General features: G+C 43.1%; 1 protein-coding gene across 1 annotated transcript in view; it reads right to left on the bottom strand.

The window, feature by feature from the left end:
* Positions 1-25,000, bottom strand: part of dst (dystonin) — a gene marked incomplete at its 5' end in the record, with an annotated part of 232,374 nt that overhangs the window by 59,143 nt on the left and 148,231 nt on the right. Inside the window, 13 exons of the mRNA XM_084322030.1 lie at positions 2,495-2,596; positions 3,224-3,346; positions 5,447-5,673; positions 6,876-7,107; positions 7,372-7,575; positions 8,506-8,724; positions 8,965-9,072; positions 9,935-10,054; positions 13,505-13,711; positions 15,202-15,443; positions 19,052-19,136; positions 19,376-19,705; positions 20,876-21,035. Of these exons, the coding sequence (XP_084178156.1) occupies positions 2,495-2,596; positions 3,224-3,346; positions 5,447-5,673; positions 6,876-7,107; positions 7,372-7,575; positions 8,506-8,724; positions 8,965-9,072; positions 9,935-10,054; positions 13,505-13,711; positions 15,202-15,443; positions 19,052-19,136; positions 19,376-19,705; positions 20,876-21,035 (2,359 nt within the window). The remainder of the gene's footprint in view (positions 1-2,494; positions 2,597-3,223; positions 3,347-5,446; positions 5,674-6,875; positions 7,108-7,371; positions 7,576-8,505; positions 8,725-8,964; positions 9,073-9,934; positions 10,055-13,504; positions 13,712-15,201; positions 15,444-19,051; positions 19,137-19,375; positions 19,706-20,875; positions 21,036-25,000) is intronic.

The following is a 25,000-nucleotide window of genomic DNA, read 5'->3' as shown; positions in this document are numbered from 1 at the left end:
TAAGTTAGAGTGTTGTGTTCATTCATAGTTAAAGACAGTAGAGGCAGAGTACTTTATTATCTAAAGATGGTAAGTTAGAGTGTTGTGTTCATTCATAGTTAAAGACAGTAGAGGTTGAGTACTTTATTATCTAAAGATGGTAAGTTAGAGTGTTGTGTTCATTCATGGTTAAAGAGAGTAGAGGCTGAGTACTTTATTATCTAAAGATGGTAAGTTAGAGTGTTGTGTTCATTCATAGTTAAAGACAGTAGAGGCAGAGTACTTTATTATCTAAAGATGATAAGTTAGTGTCGTGTTTATTCATAGTTAAAGAGAGTATAGGAGTACTTTCTGGTGATTTGGATTTCATTTACAATGGCAAATACATGGGCTGTCCAAAAATATCTTTTTAAACGTGTTATATGGTTCTTCAGTGCAATTGGTTCAATTATTTAAAAAAAAAAAATGATGTCACAGGGAGGCCAGCGTACGTACTGTGAAGGATGAGATTGTCTAAAGAGGGTTGTAAATTGGATCCCTGTCAAATCTAGAGCTCTGTGTTTATATCGAGGGCTCTTAATATCACATCATGAAAAGATCTCGGTAAATCAGTAAAAGCGGGATCCAAATATAGCAAATCCACTTTAGTTAATGTTTACACTTTGAGAATGAATGGCCCTCTCGTAAAATGTCAAACTGAGTCATCCGCAACAGAAAGACCCTTTAAACATTGCAGTAATTTGGTTTGATGTAAAAGCTGTGGCTGCCGTTGCATGGTGTGGATTAGTGTACGTTTTAGTGTATATGAAAATAATGCCTCTGTTATGTGGATATAACTGTGGATATCGGTCGATTAAATCGAGGGGGTGCTGCTGAACCAGTTCAAAGTCACCGAAACCCTCAAATCACTTAAGTTTTAATCTCTCCTCACAATCCCTCTTAATCAAAAAACCTCAGTTCTAAATGTTTATGTTTCAGTGTGGTTAAAGGATGGCCTACAGCATAATACTGTATTGTACCATGTGGGGGAGAAAAAAACAAGCATAACCAAAGTCCTCATTTAATATATAAAAGACTACATTAATTGATCTATTTATGACGTGAAATAAATCCGGGCCGATCGGGCTTAAGAAGTTAAACGTTTTGTTTTTTTATAAATATTTTGTGCATTCTGGCTGATAGGGGGGGGGGGGGGGGGGGGGACGTCCACTTCCTGATTAGAGGCCTTGCGGTGGAATGTTTAGAATATGTCATATTTATTTGTCCTTGATGTTGGAAGAAGCTGCTATATTATGTGTTGATAAATGAGATATAACATCAACAAAACGTGGGTGTCTCATTACTGGATCTTCTAAACAAGTCACAGCGTAACGGTAATACCGCGCTCTTCCGGTGTTTTACCTACTCTACCGCTGCACGGAAACTGTGGCGTCTTCTTTTGAAAAGGGTGGTTCTTCCCCAGTGGTTACAGCCTGGCACCCGCGTTGGACGAAAGACGACTACACAAACGTCCCGTGCGGCGACGCCTCTAAACTTCAACTTCAAATTACTTTATTTTCCTTTTCGGAAACTTCATTTGTGCAGTGGTTGAAAGACAAACATACAGTCACAATACATAGACACTCACCACTATATATAAAAAAAAATTGTTAAAACTACAATAAAAAGACCACTATATAAAAAAACACCAACTACATTAAAACTACAGTACTTAAAGCATGATATATGAAAACCATGTGGAGCAGTTCTATAATTTATGTATATAAATAATAAATAATAGTAGTACAGGTACATAGTATATGTCCATCAGGTGGAAGGGGGAGTCTATTTTAAGTAGTCCAAAGTCCTTGGGGGGGGGGGGGGGGGGGGGGGCAGTCCGGCCTCCACCAGACCTAGGTGTCTGATGGCGGTTGGCACGAAGCTACCTAAGCCCCTTTTGTTCAACGATGAAGCTCTGTATCGACGGCCTGAGGGCGTTAGTTTGTAATGGGTGTGAAGGGTGTGTGTGTGTTATCTTCAACTATTTGGGAGGCGTTTTTAACTGTCCGTTTCTTGTGGATGCTGCTGAGTGGCTCTATTGACTGAGCCGTAGGTGAACGGAGCCAAGCCCCCGGGGCCCCGACACACAACCACAGCGCTAGGGATGGGTACCGAACCAAAACACGTCGGTACTACCGAGTATCGAATCAAGTGAGAAACCGAATTTTTTTTTTTTTTTAATTAAACATTTTTTTTTTCTTTTTTTAACTTTTTTCTTTTCATGTCAACGTTCACACGCACAATATATGCTTACCTAGGATTTGACTTGATTCAACAACAAAGCAGTCGGAGCAATGACAAGCCGAAAACTGTCAAAATTGTAGTTATTTGAAGTTTGGATTTTCTTTTTTACGACTGAGGTAGGTAAATAAAATTTCTTGAGACTAAAGTACCGAAAAAAGGTACTGTTGGGTACCGGTATCGGTTCAAATGTGAAAGGTACCCATCCCTACACAGCGCTGAGTCGTCCGCGTACCTGAAGACCGTCCTGGAACTGAACGGCGGCCTGCATGGCGTCCTCCAGCCTGTCCACCCTCTCCTTCCACGTCTTGTTCAGGGATTCCCACGCCGTGTTCACCTGGGAAACGACCAAAAACACAGGAATGAAGACTCGTGACCGCGTATCAGTTCAAACCTGGGGGGGGGGGGGGGGGGGGGGCCGCGACGACCCTGCTGTTAGCATCCGCGTAAATCTCACTACCGACGATGATGGGATTTACGTACCACCTGAAAGGATGCGCTGATACCAGTACTGCGTTGAGCTGATATACCACCAGGCTCAAAACAGGGTACCGGTGTCCGAGGATATTCCATTGCTAAAATCCAGATATCAAGAAGATCCATTTGGAACATGTCAGAAATCAAAGCCGAGTCATGTGAATCTCTGCTTTTTCCCTTTGGCACATACAGTAGACACATGTTCCATCTCCCTAATAAAGACAAGGATCCCAAACTATTAATGTTCAAAGTCTGTACTGATTAGTACAGGTAATGGATGGGATCGCTACTTGGTACTGGCCAACACTTAAAGGAATCAGAATTGGTAATGGGCAGCAAAATGTGGGATTATTACATCCATATACACCTCTAAACAAAAGTCCTTTACAACAGAATATCAGAACATGAAACCCTCTTTAAAAAGGACTAAGGGGGCTCCAGAGGCCAGAGACGTCTTGTCTTTGTGAAAGTGATTTTGGACCATTACCTCGTCAATACTTTTCTTCATCACTGGTTTATCAGGTTCCCCACAGGCAGCCATAAGCTCCGCCCCCAGGTTCCGGACCAGGTCCAGCTCCTCCTGCAGCCCCTCGATCTCCTCCTTAAAGCCCTGAGAGGGAGAGAGAGAGAGACGTTCACAAGACCATTAACTATGTACGTATCAATTATCAAGTCATTCAGCACAGCATTCTCTCCCCTACTGTATCTTTTTATTTCTTCTGGCTGTATATAAATGGTAAATGGCTGCATTTATATAGCGCTTTTATCCAAAGCGCTTTACAATTTGTTCCTCACATTTTTTACCCATTAACTCACCCATTCACACACCGACCACGGAGGCAACCATGCGAGGTGCCAACCTGCTCATCGGGAGCAGTTAGGGGGTTAAGTGTCTTGCTCAAGGAGACTTCGACAGCGGGAATCAAACTGGGAACCTCCGGATTACCAGACGACTGCTCTACCTCCCAATCCACTGTCGCCCCTTGTATGTATGAGTGTCGTATCACATTGTATTTTGTCGCATCATATTGTATCATATTGCATCCTATATTGTATGGTATCATATAATATCACATCATATCATATCACATCATATCATATGGTATCATGTAATATCACATCATATCACATCACATGGTATCATATCATATCATGATACTTCCTGCTTCTGCTCTGCAAGCTGCTTTTTACTCGCGCTCCGTGTCATTCTGCCTTATCGCTGCCTTAATGATTTATTATAACCCTTTCGACTCTAAATAACTCCCAGTTCCTATGGTACTGCTCTAGAACTGTGAATCTATATCATTCCGATTTATGACCGCAGTGATATATGACCACAGTGCATCGCCGAACAGGACTAGCTTAGCCGCCAGCTAAATATAGCACGTTGCATCATTTTACTTTACTTTGTATTGCACTGCACTGTTGCATAATTTTACTGTCTATTCTATTCTACCGTTTTATTGCACTGCACTATTTTACTCTGTCTATTACTTTTTATTACAGGTTCAAAACTGTCAGGTATTAAACTGTGTGGGTATCAAACAAGAAAGACTGTCAGGCTTTAAAAGTGTGTAGGACCCAGGCCTAGAACTGCACCCTGAGAGAGGGAACTGCACCCTGAGAGGGAGGTTTGCCCTGAGTGGGAGGTTCGAAGGGTCAAAGTGGGTATAAAACAGGAGGGAAGACTGTCAGGTTTTAAACTGTGGATACCAAACAGAAGGTAAAGACGACTTTAAACTGTTAAACAGTAATCCAGAACAATTTTATTGCACTGTAAAAAACTGTGATTTTATATGTCTGCACTTTATGTGCTCATTTCATGTGTCTATTCTATTCTACTACTTATTGCACTGCACTATTGCACTTTCTATCTTACTCTTTTTATTATTGTCTATTTTTTTTTTAAACTGAATCAAACCATAAACAAGGTGGCCTGTTGGGATGTTAGATCCTAATGTGAACAACTGTGCTTTTATATGTCTGCACTTTTATGTGCTCATTTTATGCCTCTCTTTTTTCTGTTGTGAAGCACTTTGAGCTGCCATTTATGTATGAAAGGTGCTATACAAATAAAGTGTATTATTATTATTATTATTATTATTATTATTATTATTATTATTATTATTATTATTATTATTACATCATATCATATGGTATCATGTCATATCACACCACATCTTATCATATGGTATCATGTCATATCATATCACATCATATCATATGGTATCATGTCATATCATATCACATCATATCATATGGTATCATGTCATATCACACCACATCATATCATATGGTATCATGTCATATCATATGGTATCATGCCATGTCATGTCATATCACATCATATCATATGGTATCATGTCATGTCATATCACATCATATCATATGGTATCATGTCATGTCATATCACATCTTATCATATGGTATCATGTCATATCACACCACATCATATCATATGGTATCATGTCATATCACATCATATCATATGGTATCATGTCATATCATATGGTATCATGCCATGTCATGTCATATCACATCATATCATATGGTATCATGTCATGTCACATCACATCATATCATATGGTATCATGCCATGTCATGTCATATCACATCATATCATATGGTATCATGTCATGTCACATCACATCATATCATATGGTATCATAACATATCCTATCACATCCTATCATATGGTTATCTATCTAACCTCCACAAACTCCTGCTGCTGTTTGACCACAGAGGGGTCCACCCCGGGCTCCTCCAGCTCCCTCAGCAGGTCCTGGCTGTCCTTGATGATGACGATGAGGGCACAGTGGTCACACCAGAACTTCTCCGCCAGGTCCATCACATCCAACAGCTTGGCCTCCCTCTCTTCCTGCAAGGCCTGGATGTCGTTCCAGAAGAACACCATCTGGTCCAGCTTGTCTCGCACGGCTTAGGAGAAACACGGAAAAGGACACGATCACCTCGAGTCAAACACGATCACACTACTAACGACGCAGATTTGTCCTTAAAATCACAATCTGTGATAGTTTACGTAGTGATTTTGGTTGTTTGGGCCTTTTATAATAATTGTTAGACTAGAAGTCTTTATTTGTCATGCAGTTTAACACACACACGCGAGATGGGCGACCCACAGGAACACATGCACTGAGTCGCCGATGAAATGTCTCTCTGCGCTTTTCCCATCCCGCCGTCCTTCCCCCCCATGGGCAGCCGGGAGAAGATAGGGGCGTCAACGTGAGCCGCGCCCCGGGGGACCAATCCAAGTGCTCCTGCCCGTCCTCGTCAAGGACGCCACAGCGTTAGCGATCTGTTGTTGTGCATGTTTTTCCATTGGGTTTATCTTATCGGGGGGGAAACCCTTGCGAGCACGGGGAGAACATGCAAACCCCACACAGAAAGGCCTGGGAGATACCCCACCTGAGTACCTGGCATCATGGAAACCTGGTCCCCAAGCGGGAATCGAACCCTGGACCTTCTTGCTGTGAGGCGACAGTGTTAACCACTACACCACCGTGCCGCTTTTATGCAAGGACTGAAAGTATGTAGCTGCTAAATATGAGTTTTTTACGTGACTATCCAGGCCGTAAAAGGTTTGCTTACATTTGCGATGCTTATGAATACAGTCAAATAGACCTGTTTCTTGAGTTATGATAGAAAGTTCTAAAGAAGATGAAAGTTCCAAAAAAGTGGAAAAGTGGTTCAATAAAATGGGTTAACTCTTTCACGACCACACTACAGACGGTTCACCTTTCACTACCACACTGTAACAGTCTATAGTGTGGTAGTGAAGGATGAACTGTCTTTAGTGTGGTAGTGAAAGGGTTAACCCTTTGTAGTGTGGTAGTGAAAGGGTAACCCCCTTTGTAGTGTGGTAGTGAAAGGTTAACTGTCTGTAGTGTGGTAGTGAAAGGTTAACCTTCTGTAGTGTGGTAGTGAAAGGTTAACCGTCTGTAGTGTGGTAGTGAAAGGTTAACCCTTTGTAGTGTGGTAGTGAAAGGTTAACCCTTTGTAGTGTGGTAGTGAAAGGGGTAATCTTCCGTAGTGTGGTAGTGAAAGGGTTAACCTTCTGTAGTGTGGTAGTGAAAGGGGTAACCTTCTGTAGTGTGGTAGTGAAAGGGTTACACGTCTACCTTTGGCAGATATGTCCTTGTCGGCTCCCTCCGAGCGTGCGATCATCTCCTCGCCTCGCTCCTTCAGCGTCTCGTAGGACGGCTGCAGCTTCTCCAGGTCCACCGAGACGTGCTTGTTGTCGCCGATCTGCTCCCTGATCTTGTCCACCTCCACAGAGACGGCGGGCGGGTGGCGCAGGCGCTCGGAGATCCGCTCCAGGGACTCCAGCATGGGCTCGATCTTGTCGTGGAACTGGTGGTTGGGGGGAGCGAGGAGAAAGGAGACGGTCTGACTGGTGTCTAGAATGATCTGGAATGATCTCTAGAATGATTTAGAATGTTCTATCTAGAATGATCTCTCAGAAGAGTGTTGGGAGAACTCTATCCATTCTCCCGTTGAACCCTGCTGTGGTAGAAGTATAGGCACACCTTACAATACGTGAAAACAATGAGGTTGTTCTGCCTCACTGAGAAGATTACATAAAAAAAAAGGAACATAAAGGAATAGAGTCGGTACCTGGATGGACTTGGAGATGGCCTCGTCCAGTGTGTCGGCCCTCTGCTTGACGTTGGCCTTGAGCTGGGTGTACAGCTGGCCGCTGGCCGTGTACTTCTCCCTGATGGGGGCCCCCTCCACGGGGCTCAGCTCCAGCAGCTGGGGGCCCGTCTTGTTCATCTTGTCGATGTGGGGCTTGTGCTCCGCGATCAGCTCTCGCATTTGCTGCAGCGGGAGGATCACGACGTTGTTGTCAGTGAAAAGCAGTGGTTTTCCACGCCGCTTATATAACAAACGGAGAGTTTCTGCCTTCAGATTCCATTACCTTATATATATATATTTTTTTTTATCTACTTTTTCTCCCATTTTCTATTTTTCTATTTTCTATCGTCCAATTCTTCCCTCCCCTGTCTCGAACGCTGTTAGGCCATGCCTCCCACAGGCCGGCTGCAATGTGGACGAAGCCTTGCATCACGTGTCCCCTCCGGTACTCGAGGAGGCAGCCGTCGCATCTTTTCACCTGCACAGCGCGATCTCTCAGCGTCGGGAGGTCTGCGTTTTTTGGAGGGCACGCCGCCCCCGTCGCTTCCTGATTCTGCTGCGCAGGCGCACCAACCGACCTGTAGGAGTCGCTGTCCCCAACGTCCGATCCCCACCCACCAGCTTCCCACCCCCTAATACTGCCAATTGTATTAGTATGAACGACCAGCCAAGCTGATAGCAATGCGGAGAGCTGGGCTCGAACCCAGCGTCTCCTGCATTGGTGGTGAGCGCCTTGCCCACTGCACCACCTAGCCGCCCGCCATTACCTTATCTATGGTTTTTAGACTAGTATTATGTTAAGATTACTGGACGCCCAGCCATATACTGCATCATGGCAGGTTCTCTCATTTCCTTGAAGGAATCGTATAGAGGCTATGTGGATTTAGACCATAAGAACATCTCATAAGATTTGTATAAAAAAATAAATTCCACATGGGTTTGTAAGCAAATGTTTTAAGATAAAGTAGCTAGTAACCTCGATCATATTCAATAGTGACTGCTGACTTTCATTCAAGCTGTTATCTGAGTAGGTCTCAAATGTTTGGCTCATGGAACCCTCGTGGCCACAGTTTCTACGTGAAATGTTCAAGCGTCCGCACGTCTCCTCCTCACCCTGAGCTCCTCCTGCTGCTGCCGGAGGACCTCGTACTCGATGGCGGGCGTCGGCAGCTGGCCGAAGGTGGTCAAGGTCTCCTGTAGCCACGGCCACATCTCCTCGTACGTCTCCCAGAACTGGCTGGCGAGGGACTGCGCTCGCTCCAGCTGCAGACAGCGCTCCGAGTTCAGCTGACTGACGGCGCCGTACTTCTCCAAGAGAGCCTGGCTCTTGGCCTGGTCGAGAAAAAAGGAGAGAAACGAGAGAAAGAAATACAGTAGAATCCAGTTTAGTTGATAGTGATTCTATCGGGAAAAAACGGCGGTTTACGGATGACTATAGGGCGTCACTGATCACTTGAAATGTGAAATAGATCCATTTAATAATAATAAAATAATAAAATAAGAAGTTAATAATTCAATACGAATTCATCATTTATAATATATACACAGTGTGATTAATATATATTTTTTCACCTTCAGCAGTCGCTTCTCCTCCTGGTTCTTGGTCCTCATGATCGCCTCGCCCGTCTTCACGATCTCATCCACGGCGTCCTTGTGTCTCATGATGTCCATGGAGAAGACCTGGAGGCGCCAGGGGAGAAGGACGTTTGGTTTTTTGGACCTCGAGTCGCAAAACACAGGTCACACACACACACACACACGCACACACGCACACACACACACACACACACACACACACACACGCACACGCACACACACACACACACACAGCTGCTGCTCAGAACCTATGTTGTTGTCCTTTGTGCTCCATTATCCTGTAGGTTGCTTCGTCGTACTTAAATAACCCCATGTCTAGTGTGTGTGCTACTCTATCCGTGGGTTGGCTTACTGTTGTCTTATTGTCCGATTGTACCGTCTTGTCCTGCTGTGCCTTTTTGTATTATGCATTTTTTTTTAATGCTTTTGACTAGGGATGCTCGATATTGGCTTTTTTACCGATACCGATATACCGATATTGTCCAACTCTTAATTTCCGATACCGATATCAACCGATACCGATATATGCAGGGTCCCCCCCCCCCCCCCCCAAAACGGAATAATTTCAGGTAATTAACATTACATATCTCTTGTTGTGGAATTAACATAACATTATGCATACTTTTGACAATAAATAAAATCAGAATGTGTTCTTACTTGCTTGCCTGGGTAAATAAAGGTTATAGAAATGTAAAAAAAAAAAAAAAAAAAAAAAATTGAAAACCGATACCGATATTTTCCGATATCACATTTTAATGTCAATATCGGCTGATAATATCGGTAGGCCGATAATATCGGACATCCCTACTTTTGACCGTACGGCGCTTTTTTTTGTTTTATAAATAAATGACTTGACTCGACTTGACTATGTATGTTTCCAGTGCTGTATCAGTGTGAGGGTGGGCCTGAGTCTCTGCAGACTGAGAGAGAGAGGGAGACGGATGACCTTCTGAGCTTGGAGCTGTGCTGAGGTCTGGTCCAGCTCCAGCCTGACCTCCCCCATCGACAGCAGCTTCCTCTCTGCCTCCGTCAGCCAGGCCAGCTCGCCCTCCGCCGCTTGCTCTAACTGTCACAGGGGAGAAACACGAGACCATGTTTATCATCTTTATACCAGCGTTGTTTTCTTTTTGGTTTCGTACAGACAGAGGCATATTGTTGGCGGTCCGCCGTCATTACTGGACCTGCTTTTACCACAGAATGGATCAAATGGTTTAGGTTAGGTTTAGGTTTACTTTATTTGTTCAAGGGGGACAGTGTACATTAATAAAACATTTTACAAATGTAAATGCACCCAATTTTTGCTAAAAGGCTAATTACATTGGCAGTCCCCCCCCCTGCCAGAAGGTACAGGCTAAAATCCTGTGTAAAAAAAGGGTTAGCAATAAAAACAGAATAAAATCAAGATAAATAACATTAGAATAAAAACACAACAAAAGCACATAGACATAGTAGGGATACAGGTCACAATACAGTCATGGACACAAGGACAGAGCACAGCATGACATATTAAGAGACCCATACATAGACAGACGCACCATATCCACACACACACACACACACAGACACCTCAGTGTTGACAGTGCTGGTTTTCAATGAGCCATTCCCTAACCCTGCACTTGAATGAATGGTATGATGTGGACACTCTAATTGTTTGAGGAATTGAGTTCCATTGGTGGGATGCTCTGTATGAGAAGACGGCCTGGCCAAATACACTTTTTTTTAAAGGGATTGTACAGTCCCCCCTTGCCGCACCTCTAGTGTTCCTGGTTGAGGCAGACTTGAGGTTGATGAAACCGGACAAAGGAGGAGGAGCCAATCCACACTTTATTTTAGTGAACTTAGTGCGTTTATTAGCAGCACAACACGCCACTCCAACATGCCACTACCACTTAAAAGGAACACGGCAACATTTTGGGGAAATTAGCTCACCGTCTTCTCCAGAGAGAGACAAGAAGATAGAGACCAGTTTCCTCTCCGCTATCTGGCTGCACTGTCCGCTTCCATTCATTGTGCTAAGCTAGGCTAACGTGCAGCCAGATAGCTTTCTACCTGTATGCATTCCCTCTCTGTGCATGTTGTATTATTATGGAAAATCATATGTTCACCCTCTTACATTCCTTGTGCAATATTTAGTGTAATATTCCTTTACTCCATTTACGATAAACCAGCTTACTGGCATAAGATCTCTAGCGTACAGAGAGCATGTTTTGTCTGGAAACAACTCTAATAACATCTCATAACAAGATATTAGGGACTCAGGTCCTGCTAGCCAGATGCAACTTATCAGTATTCATCCCACACTGTTATCTTATGAGAACTGCCTGACTTGTTTTCTGTATGCAAAACCTTGATTTATTTGACTATAAGGCTGAAAGTATCCTTGGCCTTGTGGCTCACTTCGCAGATTGTCTTGAGATTGTCTTGTGCACAGAATATACTATCTTTTTTTCCTCTCCGTTGACTCTATACTATATCTGTATATATCCCCTAGTCTTATTAGGCATACCACTGGCCAGTATGGCTTACTACCATAGTGTAATTAATACTTATATATGTACATAATAATACTGTACATATATCTGATTAGCATTTTTACTCAGTAGCTTGGTTATATATATTCCATTTAATCACTTGTTACATTGAATATTACTATTGCACTTTACTGTTGCACTCTGGTTGGATGCCAACTTATTTTCGTTGTACTGTACTTGTGCTGTACGATGACGATACATTTTAATCTAATCTAATCTAATCTATACATACAGTACTACAGACCCCTCTGGTCATCCAGCCGCAGGCCTCTTTGTCCCCCTCCCCTCGGGCAGACGCAACCGCTCTATCACATGCTCTACCTCTCGGTTTACTGGGAGTTTCTTCCCCAGTGCTGTGCGCAGCCTGAATAACTCAAAGACCAAATGCTAGATTTGTATGTTATTACATTTCTTTTATTTGGTGTGTTACTAGTCAGGTTGTAGAAGTGCTGTTTTTGTGTGTCTGTGCCATTACACACTTTGATTATATGCACTTTTACTGTAAATTCTGCCTCGATGCATTATGCACTTTACTATGATATGCACTTTAGGGGATGTTGATCTTAACCGTAGCAAAGAAACAGACTAAGAAACGATGTAAACACCATGATCAAATCTGCAAAAAAAATTATTTCATCAATGACAACCATGGTTGTGTGGCAATAAATTAATCTTGTATCGTGTATCTTGTATTTGGAGACTCCGAGCTGCCATTTTGGAAAATGGCATTTTGGGGCAGAACACATCATAGCCTGCTACAAAAACCTAGGGGTCCGCAAAGACGACTTCAAACTGGAAATGGTAACAACAGATGAAGTACTAAAAAAACTGAGCGCCCTCCAACCTCCAAATTCCTCAGAGACTCAGCAGCCGCCATCACCCCAGTCATCATCACCCACATAATAAACCTCTCCATAAAACAGGGACACGTCCAAAGACTTCAAAATTGCGAGAGTGACCCCCCTGCACAAAAAAGGCAGCAAATTAGACCCAGGCAACTACCGCCCTGTTTCTATTCTTACCTCCATCTCGAAAGGCATGAAAAAAATTATTGTTTTGTATTTCTAATCAAGTACTCTAAAGCAGCATTTTTCCACTTCAAGATTTCAAGCTGTTTTGGGCTGGGCTCCGCCCATACTCGCTTTGAGTGACAGTCACCCACAGTCTGCACTGGCAGACACTGACAGAGAGAGACATAGAGAGATAGAGGAGGGGGATACTAATAAATTTCGCCGCGGGGGGGCATGTGTGAATATTATTGCACGGATCGGAATAGGGGTGCGCGGGTGGGAGTCAAAGATATTTTGCCAGTGATATGCGAGTGGAGAAGCCCCATTGCCGCGGCGCGCTGGTCGGGAGGTTGTGTGTGTGAGTGTGTGTAAATGCGTGTGTTTCGAGAGAAGCTCCTGTCCCTCTCTCTCTCTCTCCCCCTCTCTCTCTCTCTCCCCCTCTCTATCTCTCGCTCCCTCCCTCTCGCTCGCTCGTTCTCTGCCTCTCTCTGTCGGCACCGCTTGAGGAAGTGTCAGTATTTCCACTCGCTCTGTTGTTGAGCGAATGGTTGCGCTACAACCATAGAGGGGGCGTTACTGCAGACCAGCTCCGTGCTACGTAGGACAGCGAGTCAAATCAGAATGGCTTAATTCACTGGGGGAGGATATTGTCTCAACTGAATTGGAGCAATCCGCCAAAATGAGAATTAAGAGACACAGACCCCATTTATATAAACCCCCATTGCTAGGAAACAATGCTAAACACTGGAAAAGGCCATTTATAAGACCACGGGACCTTTTAAGTAGAAAGGACTGTGTCCTGAAAAAGCAGATGAGATTAACATGATAATAGAGCTAAACGCCCAGAACGCAAATTAGCATTTTCCACCGATGCCCCCCCGTGGTGATGATTGTAGGGGCCCCAGATGGGGGGGGGGGGGGTCATGCAGATTGAGCCCCTTTTAATAACTGCTGTGTTTACAGACTGAGATTTACCTGCTGTGACTTCAGAATGGCGGCGTCAATGCGGTCCACCTGCTGGGAGACGGTGTTGCTGGCGGCCTTGTAGCGCTCGTTGTCCTCCGTCACCAGCCGGTCCAGGCCCTCGCGGGCGTGCCAGGGCACCAGGTCCAGGAGGGAGCTGCTCGCCTCGTTCAGTTTGTCCACCAGGGGCTTCTGTTCCTTGGCCTCCTTCAACAGGGCCTGGAACGAGACAGCAGCACCAGCTATTAGCACCGATCGGTAGACCCATTCGTTATAGTTGTGATGATTTTTACCAACTCCCTGGTATTGTAATAATAACGGGCCACATTTCTATACTTTTCTAAGCAACATTCAAGATTCAAGGTTTATTCATTTCATTGTTCTTTACTACTGCCGTTGTTCATGTAGTAATTTAATGGGTTGGAGACATTTTTATGGCCTTGACATTTATTTTCTGTCTTTTCTCCAAGAACTGGCAGCATATAACAGCTGGAGGTTACGTGTAAACATGGGAGTATAACAGACTAATAATGATGGGCTGAGATAGTTGTAAAAAAAAAAAAAAAAAAAAGTTCCATCTGCAAGTGAGTCACATGAGGGCCCGTGTCCACCTGGCTCACAAACACACTGATAGTGCGCCGGCAGCGCTGGCATGAAGCGCATCTTGTAGATGACGGAAAGAAATCTACAGCCATCCTTTTATCGTTTTTTCATGCCGCGGTTTTGCACATATTATAGCATATTTTAATAACTTTATTGTATATTAATTATATATATAGTTATTGCCTGACACCACAGTTCGCCCTTTGCTTTTTATTAGCTTTTTAGTAGTGTATTCGTGTAGTTATTATTATTAGTGTATTTGTGTTTTGTCGCGAATCTCAATGGCCCGCGTACTGTGGGAGACAGCCAAGACAGGCAGGCAGCTCCGGTGTCAGGTTACAAACAGAGTGGTAGATATGAATGGCTGTGATTGGTTGTCTGAAAATGAGCTCAGCGCATCGCTCTGAAAAGTTAAGAAAGTTTCAACATTCGGCCGCACAAAAAAGCTGAAAAAAGAAGCCGACTGCAGCGCACTTTCTATAGGCGGCGCATGCGGCCGCATACGCTCTCTCCCCATTGGGATACATTGAAAAAAGACGCGTGCGATCATAAATATGAGGCAGGTGGACGCGAGCCCTTATAGAGTATGTGAATATATCCAAACTTGGTCAAATAAAATCCAGATTGTGGCTTTAAATTATTTATTTTTTGTCTATGGCATAAAAGAGCTCAGTTAAAACAACAGACAGGTGAGCACATTAAACTAATAGGAGCGGGCATGAAACAAACAAGAGAGGACATGAAACAAACAGGAGAGGACATTACAGTTGAGTGCAACAGAATCTTACATTTTTTGTATTTAAAATGATATTCATGTCAGCAGCAGGCCTTTGTGTACGTGTGCAACTGTTAAGAGGGTTTGATAGACAGCTCGCTTGTTCCAATCATTTGACTTGGTCGTTTGTTTGATTGGATGTCGTTGTTTTAGTCCCTGCCCCTTACCGGAACAACCATTTATTTTCATTTCAGTGTCAAACTGCTTTTTCTTTTTGAGTAACTATTGTTGAGATATAATAAGTTGCCAAAAATCGGCAGCCGCCTATTGATCTGTTCATTCTTCTAGAAAGATTATACTTTTCTCCCCCCTTTTTTTTTAAGGCCCTTACCTTCTGCCTGCGCTGTGCGCGAGCGAGCTCCTCCCCCACAGGCTCCTGGGCTGCGAAGGCACTGAGCTCGGACTCCACGTTCTCCAGCCAGGAGCTCAGCTTCTCGTGGCTGTGCTGCAGCTTGGTGGAAAGGTTCAGAACCTTCTCCAAGGTCTTGGACACGCCGTCGCTCATGGTGTTGATCTCGGCGTACCTCGTTTTGATTCCGTCCAGCTTGCCTTGGATCACCACCACCTCGTCACCTGCCAAAAAAACAGTGTAAATTAAGTATTAAGAGGGTCCATACTAGTAATCCATTACACCACCATCTAACAACAAGGTTATTGTAATCAAAGAATAGGGTAAATGATAAGCATGGCCAGCCAGATGTGTTTAGTGACACATCTCTACTGTAGTCTTGGGAGGTGATGAGGGAGGTTAGCTCAGAGTCAGTATAAAAAGGCAGTGGCTCAGGAGGTAGAGCGGTCGTCTGGTAATCTGTTCCCGGTTTGATCGTGGCTTCTCATGACTTCATTATGACACGTAGCTCTACCAAAATTAGCACCTTCCACTGCCAATCTTTCTAAGCAGAGATCACTTTGGCCGCACAGAGAAAATGAATCACTCGTGCCTCAATCTGGTGAACAAGTTTAATGTTGCTTTGCGGTGGAATTCCCCTTTAACCCCTAACTGCTCCCAACAAGCTGGCCCCTCGTGTGGCTGCCTTCACGGTTGGTGTGTGTGAGAGTCAAATGGTGAATGTGAGTACCGGTATATATACATGTAAATGCAGTCCATTTGTCATTTATCATTTAGCGCCAAACAACATGAAAACACCCAGGGGCGGACCTAGCCCATTTGGCGCCCTAGGCGAGATTCACCACTGGCTTTTTTCTTCATAGTTCTCTAACGTTAGTCTTTCTTTCCTCAACGTTCAATTCTATAAACACTTGACCGATACCCATCAATGCACAGCGCTCTAGCATGTTCTGACTGTGAACACCTAAAGCTGAGGCTCAGACCGACCGACCGTTTTAGATTTTTGGCTCATTTCCCCTTATGTTAGAATTTTTTTAATGTAAAAATAATGGTTGCAGATATAGAGGGGGGCGCCAAAACTGCACAAAAAAAAATAAAAAAAATAAAAAATAAAAATAAATAAATAAAAATAAAAAAAATATATTTTTTTTTTTTTTTTTTTTTTTTTTTTTTGCGCCCCCCTCTGGGTGGCGCTCTAGGCGACCGCCTATATCGCCTGTAGGAAGGTCCGCCCCTGAAAACACCCTTTATTTAATCAAATCACTGTAGCTGGTGAAGAGAACTAAAACTCGCCCACTGCCACCAGCAATGGAATATTCAAAGTTATCTAGGAATTGAACCTCCACCCCATCTGTCTACACTTAGTTGCCATCTTCCCCAGAGTCAGGCATGAAGATCTGTATCAGTTTCATCTCTGTGTGTCCAGTAGCCCCATAGAAAGGGAGGTCCAGGCGAATGCTAGCCTAGCTTAGCACAAGGTCTGGAAGCAGTAGGGAGCAGCTAGCCTAGCTTAGCACAAGGTCTGGAAGCAGTAGGGAGCAGCTAGCCTAGCTTAGCACAAGGACTGGAAGCAGTAGGGAGCAGCTAGCCTAGCTTAGCACAATGACTGGAAGCAGTAGGGAGCAGCTAGCCTAGCTTAGCACAAGGTCTGGAAGCAGTAGGGAGCAGCTAGCCTAGCTTAGCACAAGGACTGGAAGCAGTAGGGAGCAGCTAGCCTAGCTTAGCACAATGACTGGAAGCAGTAGGGAGCAGCTAGCCTAGCTTAGCACAAGGACTGGAAGCAGTAGGGAGCAGCTAGCCTAGCTTAGCACAAGGACTGGAAGCAGTAGGGAGCAGCTAGCCTAGCTTAGCACAAGGACTGGAAGTCATGTACAGTTACCCCCCCCCCCCCGCCTACCCACCCCACCCCACCCACCCAACCACCTCCAATGTACAGTTTTCAAAGCTGACACAGAGATGATATTGATATAAATATTTTTGTCTGACTCTGGGGAAGATTACAAATAAGTATATAAAGATGGTAATGTAGTCATAAAGACAGTCATACCTGTCTACAGTAATGTAGCCATAAAGAGTTAAGCTGTGTACAGTAATGTAGTCATAAAGACTGTACCTGTGTACAGTAATGTAGTCATAAAGACTTAACCTGTGTACAGTAATGTAGTCATAAAGACTGTACCTGTGTACAGTAATGTAGTCATAAAGACTTAACCTGTGTACAGTAATGTAGTCATAAAGACTGTACCTGTGTACAGTAATGTAGTCATAAAGACTTAACCTGTGTACAGTAATGTAGCCATAAAGACTGTACCTGTGTACAGTAATGTAGTCATAAAGACTTAACCTGTGTACAGTAATGTAGTCATAAAGAGTTAACCTGTGTACAGTAATGTAGTCATAAAGAGTTAAGCTGTCTACAGTAATGTAGCCATAAAGAGTTAAGCTGTCTACAGTAATGTAGTCATAAAGACTGTACCTGTGTACAGTAATGTAGTCATAAAGACTGCACCTGTGTACAGTAATGTAGTCATAAAGACTTAACCTGTGTACAGTAATGTAGTCATAAAGAGTTAAGCTGTCTACAGTAATGTAGTCATAAAGACTGTACCTGTGTACAGTAATGTAGTCATAAAGACTGTACCTGTGTACAGTAATGTAGTCATAAAGACTTAACCTGTGTACAGTAATGTAGTCATAAAGAGTTAACCTGTGTACAGTAATGTAGTCATAAAGACTGTACCTGTGTACAGTAATGTAGCCATAAAGACTTAACCTGTGTACAGTAATGTAGTCATAAAGACTGTACATGTCTACAGTAATGTAGTCATAAAGACTTAACCTGTGTACAGTAATGTAGTCATAAAGACTGTACCTGTGTACAGTAATGTAGTCATAAAGACTGTACCTGTCTACAGTAATGTAGTCATAAAGACTGTACCTGTCTACAGTAATGTAGTCATAAAGACTTAACCTGTGTACAGTAATGTAGTCATAAAGACTGTACCTGTCTACAGTAATGTAGTCATAAAGACTGTACCTGTGTACAGTAATGTAGTCATAAAGACTGTACCTGTCTACAGTAATGTAGTCATAAAGACTGTACCTGTGTACAGTAATGTAGTCATAAAGACTGTACCTGTCTACAGTAATGTAGTCATAAAGACTGTACCTGTGTACAGTAATGTAGTCATAAAGACTGTACCTGTCTACAGTAATGTAGTCATAAAGACTGTACCTGTCTACAGTAATGTAGTCATAAAGACTGTACCTGTCTACAGTAATGTAGTCATAAAGACTTAACCTGTGTACAGTAATGTAGTCATAAAGACTGTACCTGTCTACAGTAATGTAGTCATAAAGACTGTACCTGTCTACAGTAATGTAGTCATAAAGAGTTAACCTGTGTACAGTAATGTAGCCATAAAGACTGTACCTGTCTACAGTAATGTAGTCATAAAGACTGTACCTGTCTACAGTAATGTAGTCATAAAGACTGTACCTGTCTACAGTAATGTAGTCATAAAGACTGTACCTGTCTACAGTAATGTAGTCATAAAGACTGTACCTGTCTACAGTAATGTAGTCATAAAGACTGTACCTGTGTACAGTAATGTAGTCATAAAGACTGTACCTGTCTACAGTAATGTAGTCATAAAGACTTAACCTGTGTACAGTAATGTAGTCATAAAGACTGTACCTGTCTACAGTAATGTAGTCATAAAGACTTAACCTGTGTACAGTAATGTAGTCATCAAGAGTTAACCTGTCTATAGTAATGTAGTCATAAAGACTTAACCTGTGTACAGTAATGTAGCCATAAAGACAGCCATACCTGTTGTTTGCTTCAGCAACTCCATTCCATTCAAGATGGCTTGATCAACGTTTTGTTTCCTCAGCTCTATGTCTTTGTGTAGAGCCTGGGAGGGGGGGGGGGGGGGGGGGGACACAGCAACTCATTAAGAACCTTCCACACATATTCTCCGTCCTATACTCAACGTACAGTAAACAATAAATGACACGTATAATAAATGAAGGAAATGAACTGAAAAAAGGTGGTGGAGGTTGATGAAACAAAAAAAAGCGAAACAACTCAATGTGGCGGCTTTGTGCCCCCCTACGAGGAGGAGCGCTGTCGCGTGTGTTGTGTTGTGTATACCAGTTGGTCGGCGCGCTGTCTCTCCAGGACCTCCGTCCGGTGGTCCTCCACGGACACCTCGCTCAGCCTCTGGTGCACCTCGTCCAGCCAGTTCATGAGAGCCACCTCGTCCTCGCCGAAGAGCTGGGCGTTGGCCAGGGCCTGCCGGAGCGTCACTGCCCGCCGCCGGCAGCGCTCCTGCAGCTCCATGTAGCCCGCCTGCACGCCGTCCAGCCGGGCCTGGACCAGCTCCTTGTCGTCCGCCGCCGAACTGACCGCCCGGAGCTTCTGGCCCAGACTGACCGCTCGGTGCAGGTCTCTACTGTGACCCGTGATCTCGTCCTCTAAGGCCTGAGACCACCCCCCGCGGAGATGAATATGGATGGAAACACAAATACAGACACAAAACAAAACACAATGGAGGGGAAATAATGAAAAACGGATTTAAATAATGAGGGGGGGAAATTACAAACTGAAATTGAAGGTTATTTAAAGGGATACAACGCCCGTTTTAAGAATATGATCTAGTTTGTCACTAACTGTCAATTCAGTCTATCGCAAAAAGCAGTTGATTTGGTTTGTCAGATAATTGGTTTGTTGGCGATTAGGGATGCTCAATATTGGCTTTTCTACCGATAACGATATACCGATATTGTCCAACTCTTAATTTCCGATACGGATATCAACCGATATCAACCGATACCGATATATGCAGGGTTTCCCCCCAAAAAACGGAATAATTTCAGGTAATAAACATTACATATCTCTTGTTGTGGAATTAACACAACATTATGCATACTTTTGACAATAAATAAAATCTGAATTTGTTCTTACTTGCTTGCCTGGGTAAATAAAGGTTATAGAAATGTAAAAAACCGATACCGATATTTTCCGATATCACATTTTAATGCCAATATCGGCCGATAATATCGGACATCCCTATTGGCGATGCTAGTGGAAGTCAAATTGGGTGAAAACCACACATTATCATATTCAAGTCCTTCTGTATAGTTTTACAGAACTATTTTGTGAAATACGTTGTGAAATAGTTATAGGAAGCTGTTTAGAAAGTACCAATGGTGGTTTTTTTTTTACTTTTGTTTTGTTTGGGACACCATTGAAGTTCCAAGTGCTACAGTAGCGACTTCCACGTCCAGTATCTCAAAAAACAAAAGACAAACTCAAGCGCTTTTCTTGGGGAGACGAGACAGAAATCACTCCACGTTTCAATCGGATAAGACTTCTGAAACTGGATGGAGTATCCCTTTAATCCACACTGAGACATGAACTCAATACAGAACGAATGCAAACTGAATTAAACCGAGGGAAACAGAAATGATATGGGGAGGGGAGATGATAGGAGAAGATGATTGTGTGTCTGTGTGTGCGTGTGTGCGTGTGTGCGCGCGTGTGTGTGTGTGTGTGTGTGTGTGTGTGTGTGTGTGTGTGTGTGTGTGTGTGTGTGTGTGTGTGTGTGTGTGTGTGTGTGTGTGTGTGTGTGTGTGTGGAGGAGCAGGTCACCTTGTGCTGGGTGATCTGCTCCTCCAGCTTGGGCGTCTGGGTGCCGATGGGTTCGCAGTTGGCCAGGTGCTTCTCTGTGGCGGCGAGCCACTCCGCCAGGGGCTCCAGGGTCTCGTGGAACTGCTGCGTCACGACCAGGATGCTCTTCAGCTGTTTGTGTCTGCCATGGTAACGGGGGGAAACACATAACAGGCAGGGTTTATTTTTAGCAGAGTTAGAGAGAGAGAGAGAGAGAGAGAGAGAGAGAGAGAGGAGAGAGAGAGAGAGAGAGAGAGAGAGAGAGAGAGAGAGAGAGAGAGAGAGAGAGAGAGAGAGAGAGGTTAGACAGGGGTGCAGTTTGAGTCCAACCCTCTTCAACATATACATAAATGAACTGGCAAAAACATTGGAACAAACTGCAGCACCTGTTATCCCCCTAGCAAACACAGAAGTCAAATGTCTACTGTTTGCAGATGACCTGGTGCTGCTGTCCCCAACAAAAGAAGGGCTACAACAGCACCTTGACCTTCCGCACAAATTCTCCCAGACATGGGCACTGACAGTAAACCTAAACAAAACTAAAATTATGATATTCCAAAAAAGGCCCAGCCTACAACAACAAAAACACAAATTCCTCCTAGACACAATTTCCCTAGAAACCACAAAAAACTACACCTATCTCGGCCTAAACATCAGTGCTACAGGGAACTTCAACCAAGCTGTAAACGACCTGAGAAACAAAGCAAGAAGGGCTTTTTATGCCATAAAAAGGAACATCAAGTTAGACATTCCAATAAAAATTTGGCTCAAAATATTAGACTCCGTCATAGAACCGATTTCCCTATATGGTTGTGAAGACTTGCAAACCAAGTCTTCACCAAATGGGACAAACACCCAATTGAGACTCTTCATGCAGAATTTTGCAAATCCATTCTCCGCACCCAACGGAAAACACCAAATAATGCATGCAGAGCAGAACTAGGAAGATACCCACTAATCATCAAAATTCAAAAAAGAGCACTCAAATTTCACAATCACCTAAAAGAAAGCGATCCAGACACACTCCACGACAACATAGCCCTCACCGGAGTGGAGGCTGCTGACCAAATTTTTAGGTGAAGCACAAATTATTATATTATATTATATATTAAATTATATTTTTAAAACATCCCCCACTGTGTGTCAGTGGTCAGTGGACACAGATGAAAACATATTAACATTAGGTGACAGCGCACCTGACCAGATGAAATCATATTAGGTGACAGCGCACCTGACCAGATGAAATCATATTAGGTGACAGCCCACCTGACCAGATCAAAACATATTAGGTGACAGCGCACCTGATCAGATCAAAACATTTTAGGTGACAGCGCACCTGACCAGATCAAAACATTTTAGGTGACAGCGCACCTGATCAGATCAAAACATTTTAGGTGACAGCGCACCTGACCAGATCAAAACATATTAGGTGAAGGTGACAAGGAAGCCACAGACTCATACCCCCCCGACACTCAACTAACCGCCTCGGACAGTCCTTCATACCAGTGGCCATCAGGCTCCACAACAGTGGGCAGCAACTGCTGCCAGACATCGACCTGGGACTTATAGGAACCCAAGGAGGACAACTTACACTACCTTAGGCATACTGCACCTTATGTGGATACTGTGATACTGTGAATAATGAATAATGTATATTTCAGTTAGTTAGATAGTAAATTATAACACTACCTTATGCATACTGCACCTTATGTGACACTGTGAAAATATATTTCAGTTAGTTAGATAGTAAATTATATTGACCTATTTGTTTACACAGCTTGTGTTGTTTTCACTACCTGTACCCCCCCCCCCCCCTTCCCCCATGCTGCTATGATGCCTGAATTTCCCCAAGGGGATCAATAAAGGAATATCTTATCTTATCTTAAAAGGAAAGATGAAATTCCCTACATGGGTTCCATCCTATAGAGGCAAATCATTCCTGTGACAAAATGGGATCCAATGTAATAAAACTAAGTCAACCAACGAACTAGATTCTTGTACCGGATCTCCTCTCTGGTAAACAAGAATACCTTGAAGACTCTAACAGGAGCACTCATTCAAGGGTACTACGACTATGCTTGCACCTCATGGTACCAAAGCACCTCAAAGGCACTAAAAACAAGATTACAAACATCACAAAACAAACTGGTCAGACTACTGCTTGACCTTACTCCTAAAACCCACCTCACCCCTGCCCACTTTGACAACCTAGGATGGCTTAGAGTAGACGACAGAGTACAGCAACTTGCCTGGTCTACAAGATACACTACACCACTAAGATACCCATGTGCATGTCGAAATACTTCCCAAAGGTCAGTGAATACCACGACCACAACACCAGAGGGAGTTCCACAAATCATGTTCAACCCAGATAAAATAATAAAAAAAAAAAAAAAAAAAAAAATAATAATAATAAAAAAAAATAGTCATAACTTAGAAATGAGATTGCATAGGTCTATGAATCGATATCGCGATTCTGTTTTGATTAATTGCCCAGCCCTACAGTGTCTACAGTAAGTTAGCTTGGTGATTATCATTGTGATGTAGGCTAAGCTGGTTAGCTACTGTTAGCATACAAGCTTTTACAAACACTAGCCTACTTACTTTTTCATCCACAATGTTTTTTCTGATCCAGATGCATAAATCCACTTCTTCATGTTGCTCAGTTGCTGGTTTATACTTCGGTCCTAATGTTGGCGCAAAGTTTAATTTAGCCTGACTTTACTTGTTATAGCTGTACAGCTTACTAAACAACAACTAAACTACTTCCTTGCTCTTTCAAACAGTCAAAATGGGTCCATCTGCAGGGTCGGAGATTAGGTTTAGCTCTGGCCAATCTCAAGTTTCTCAAGTTTCTTTATTAGTTGTCATACAGAAGTACAGAATACTTTTATACAAAATGCTTATTTCTGTTACATTTTGTATAAAAGTATTCTGTACTTCTGTATGACAACTAATAAAGAAACTTGAGAAACTTGAGATTGGCCAGAGCTAAACCTACCCTGCAGATGGACCCGTTTTGACTTTGCAATGCAGCAATCTCTGATTGGATTTGCAAGGCTGCCAATCATATTCAACCTCCATGTATTGGATGGCAAGGGCTGTCAATCATTCCATCCTCCATTCAAAGGCAAGAGTTTAACTGCACAGACCGTGCTTAGACGAAATTAATAGCCTATTTCGATTGGCTGTTATTTATTATTTATATAACATTGGGTCACACCTGTGAAGTTTTCTTCACGAATAATTACTGCAGTCATTACTGCAGTGCAGGCCTGCTCAGAGCTGTCAATTTTGGCCATTTTTTAAAAAGAAAAAATTCACTGGCATTTTTTTTACAGAGGAAAACTTTTCTAATAAAAAAATATAAAATAATAATAATTAAAAAAAAAATTTTTTTATATATATATAAATAAAATAAATGTATATATATATGTAAATGAATAATAATTATGAATTATGAGTGAATTTGTGTTTCACGTGTTGTCATAGAGAAACCTCCACTGCCTCACCCACAGAGAGACCCTCGATAGATGCCCACTCAGCCAGATGGTTCTGGGACACAAGCAGAGCCACCAGACAGAAACCACACTGGACTAAATCAAATTATAAGAAAACAAAAAGAAAACAATCTGACACATTGGAAAGAAACAACCCAAAACCAGAGCAAATTGAAATGCTATTTGGCCCTAAACAGAGAGTACACAGTGGCAGAATACCTAAGCACTGTGACTGACCCAAAACTAAGAAGATCCTTGACTAGGTACAGACTCAGCGAACACAGCCTAGCCATCGAGAAAGGCCGCCATAGGCAGACCTGGCTCCCAAGCGAAGACAGACTATGCACCCACTGCACACAAGATGAGGTGGAAACCGAGCTTCACTTCTTAACAACCTGCCCACTATACCAAGACATCAGAGACATATACTTCCCACAAATTGCAAACACCCAAAGAGACTTTGAAAACATGGACAATAACTCAAAACTCCCATACCTACTGGGAGAAATACAAGAATGTGCAAACACAGCAGCCAGATTTGTGAGCTGCTGTGACAAGAAAAGGACATCCAACGGAATACAACCACCATAAAGACTGTACAAGAAAT

Source organism: Notolepis coatsorum, assembly GCF_963971535.1.
Source record: "Notolepis coatsorum genome assembly, chromosome: 9".
Classification (NCBI taxonomy): Eukaryota; Metazoa; Chordata; class Actinopteri; order Aulopiformes; family Paralepididae; genus Notolepis; species Notolepis coatsorum.
This window is presented reverse-complemented; position numbering and strand designations above follow the sequence as displayed.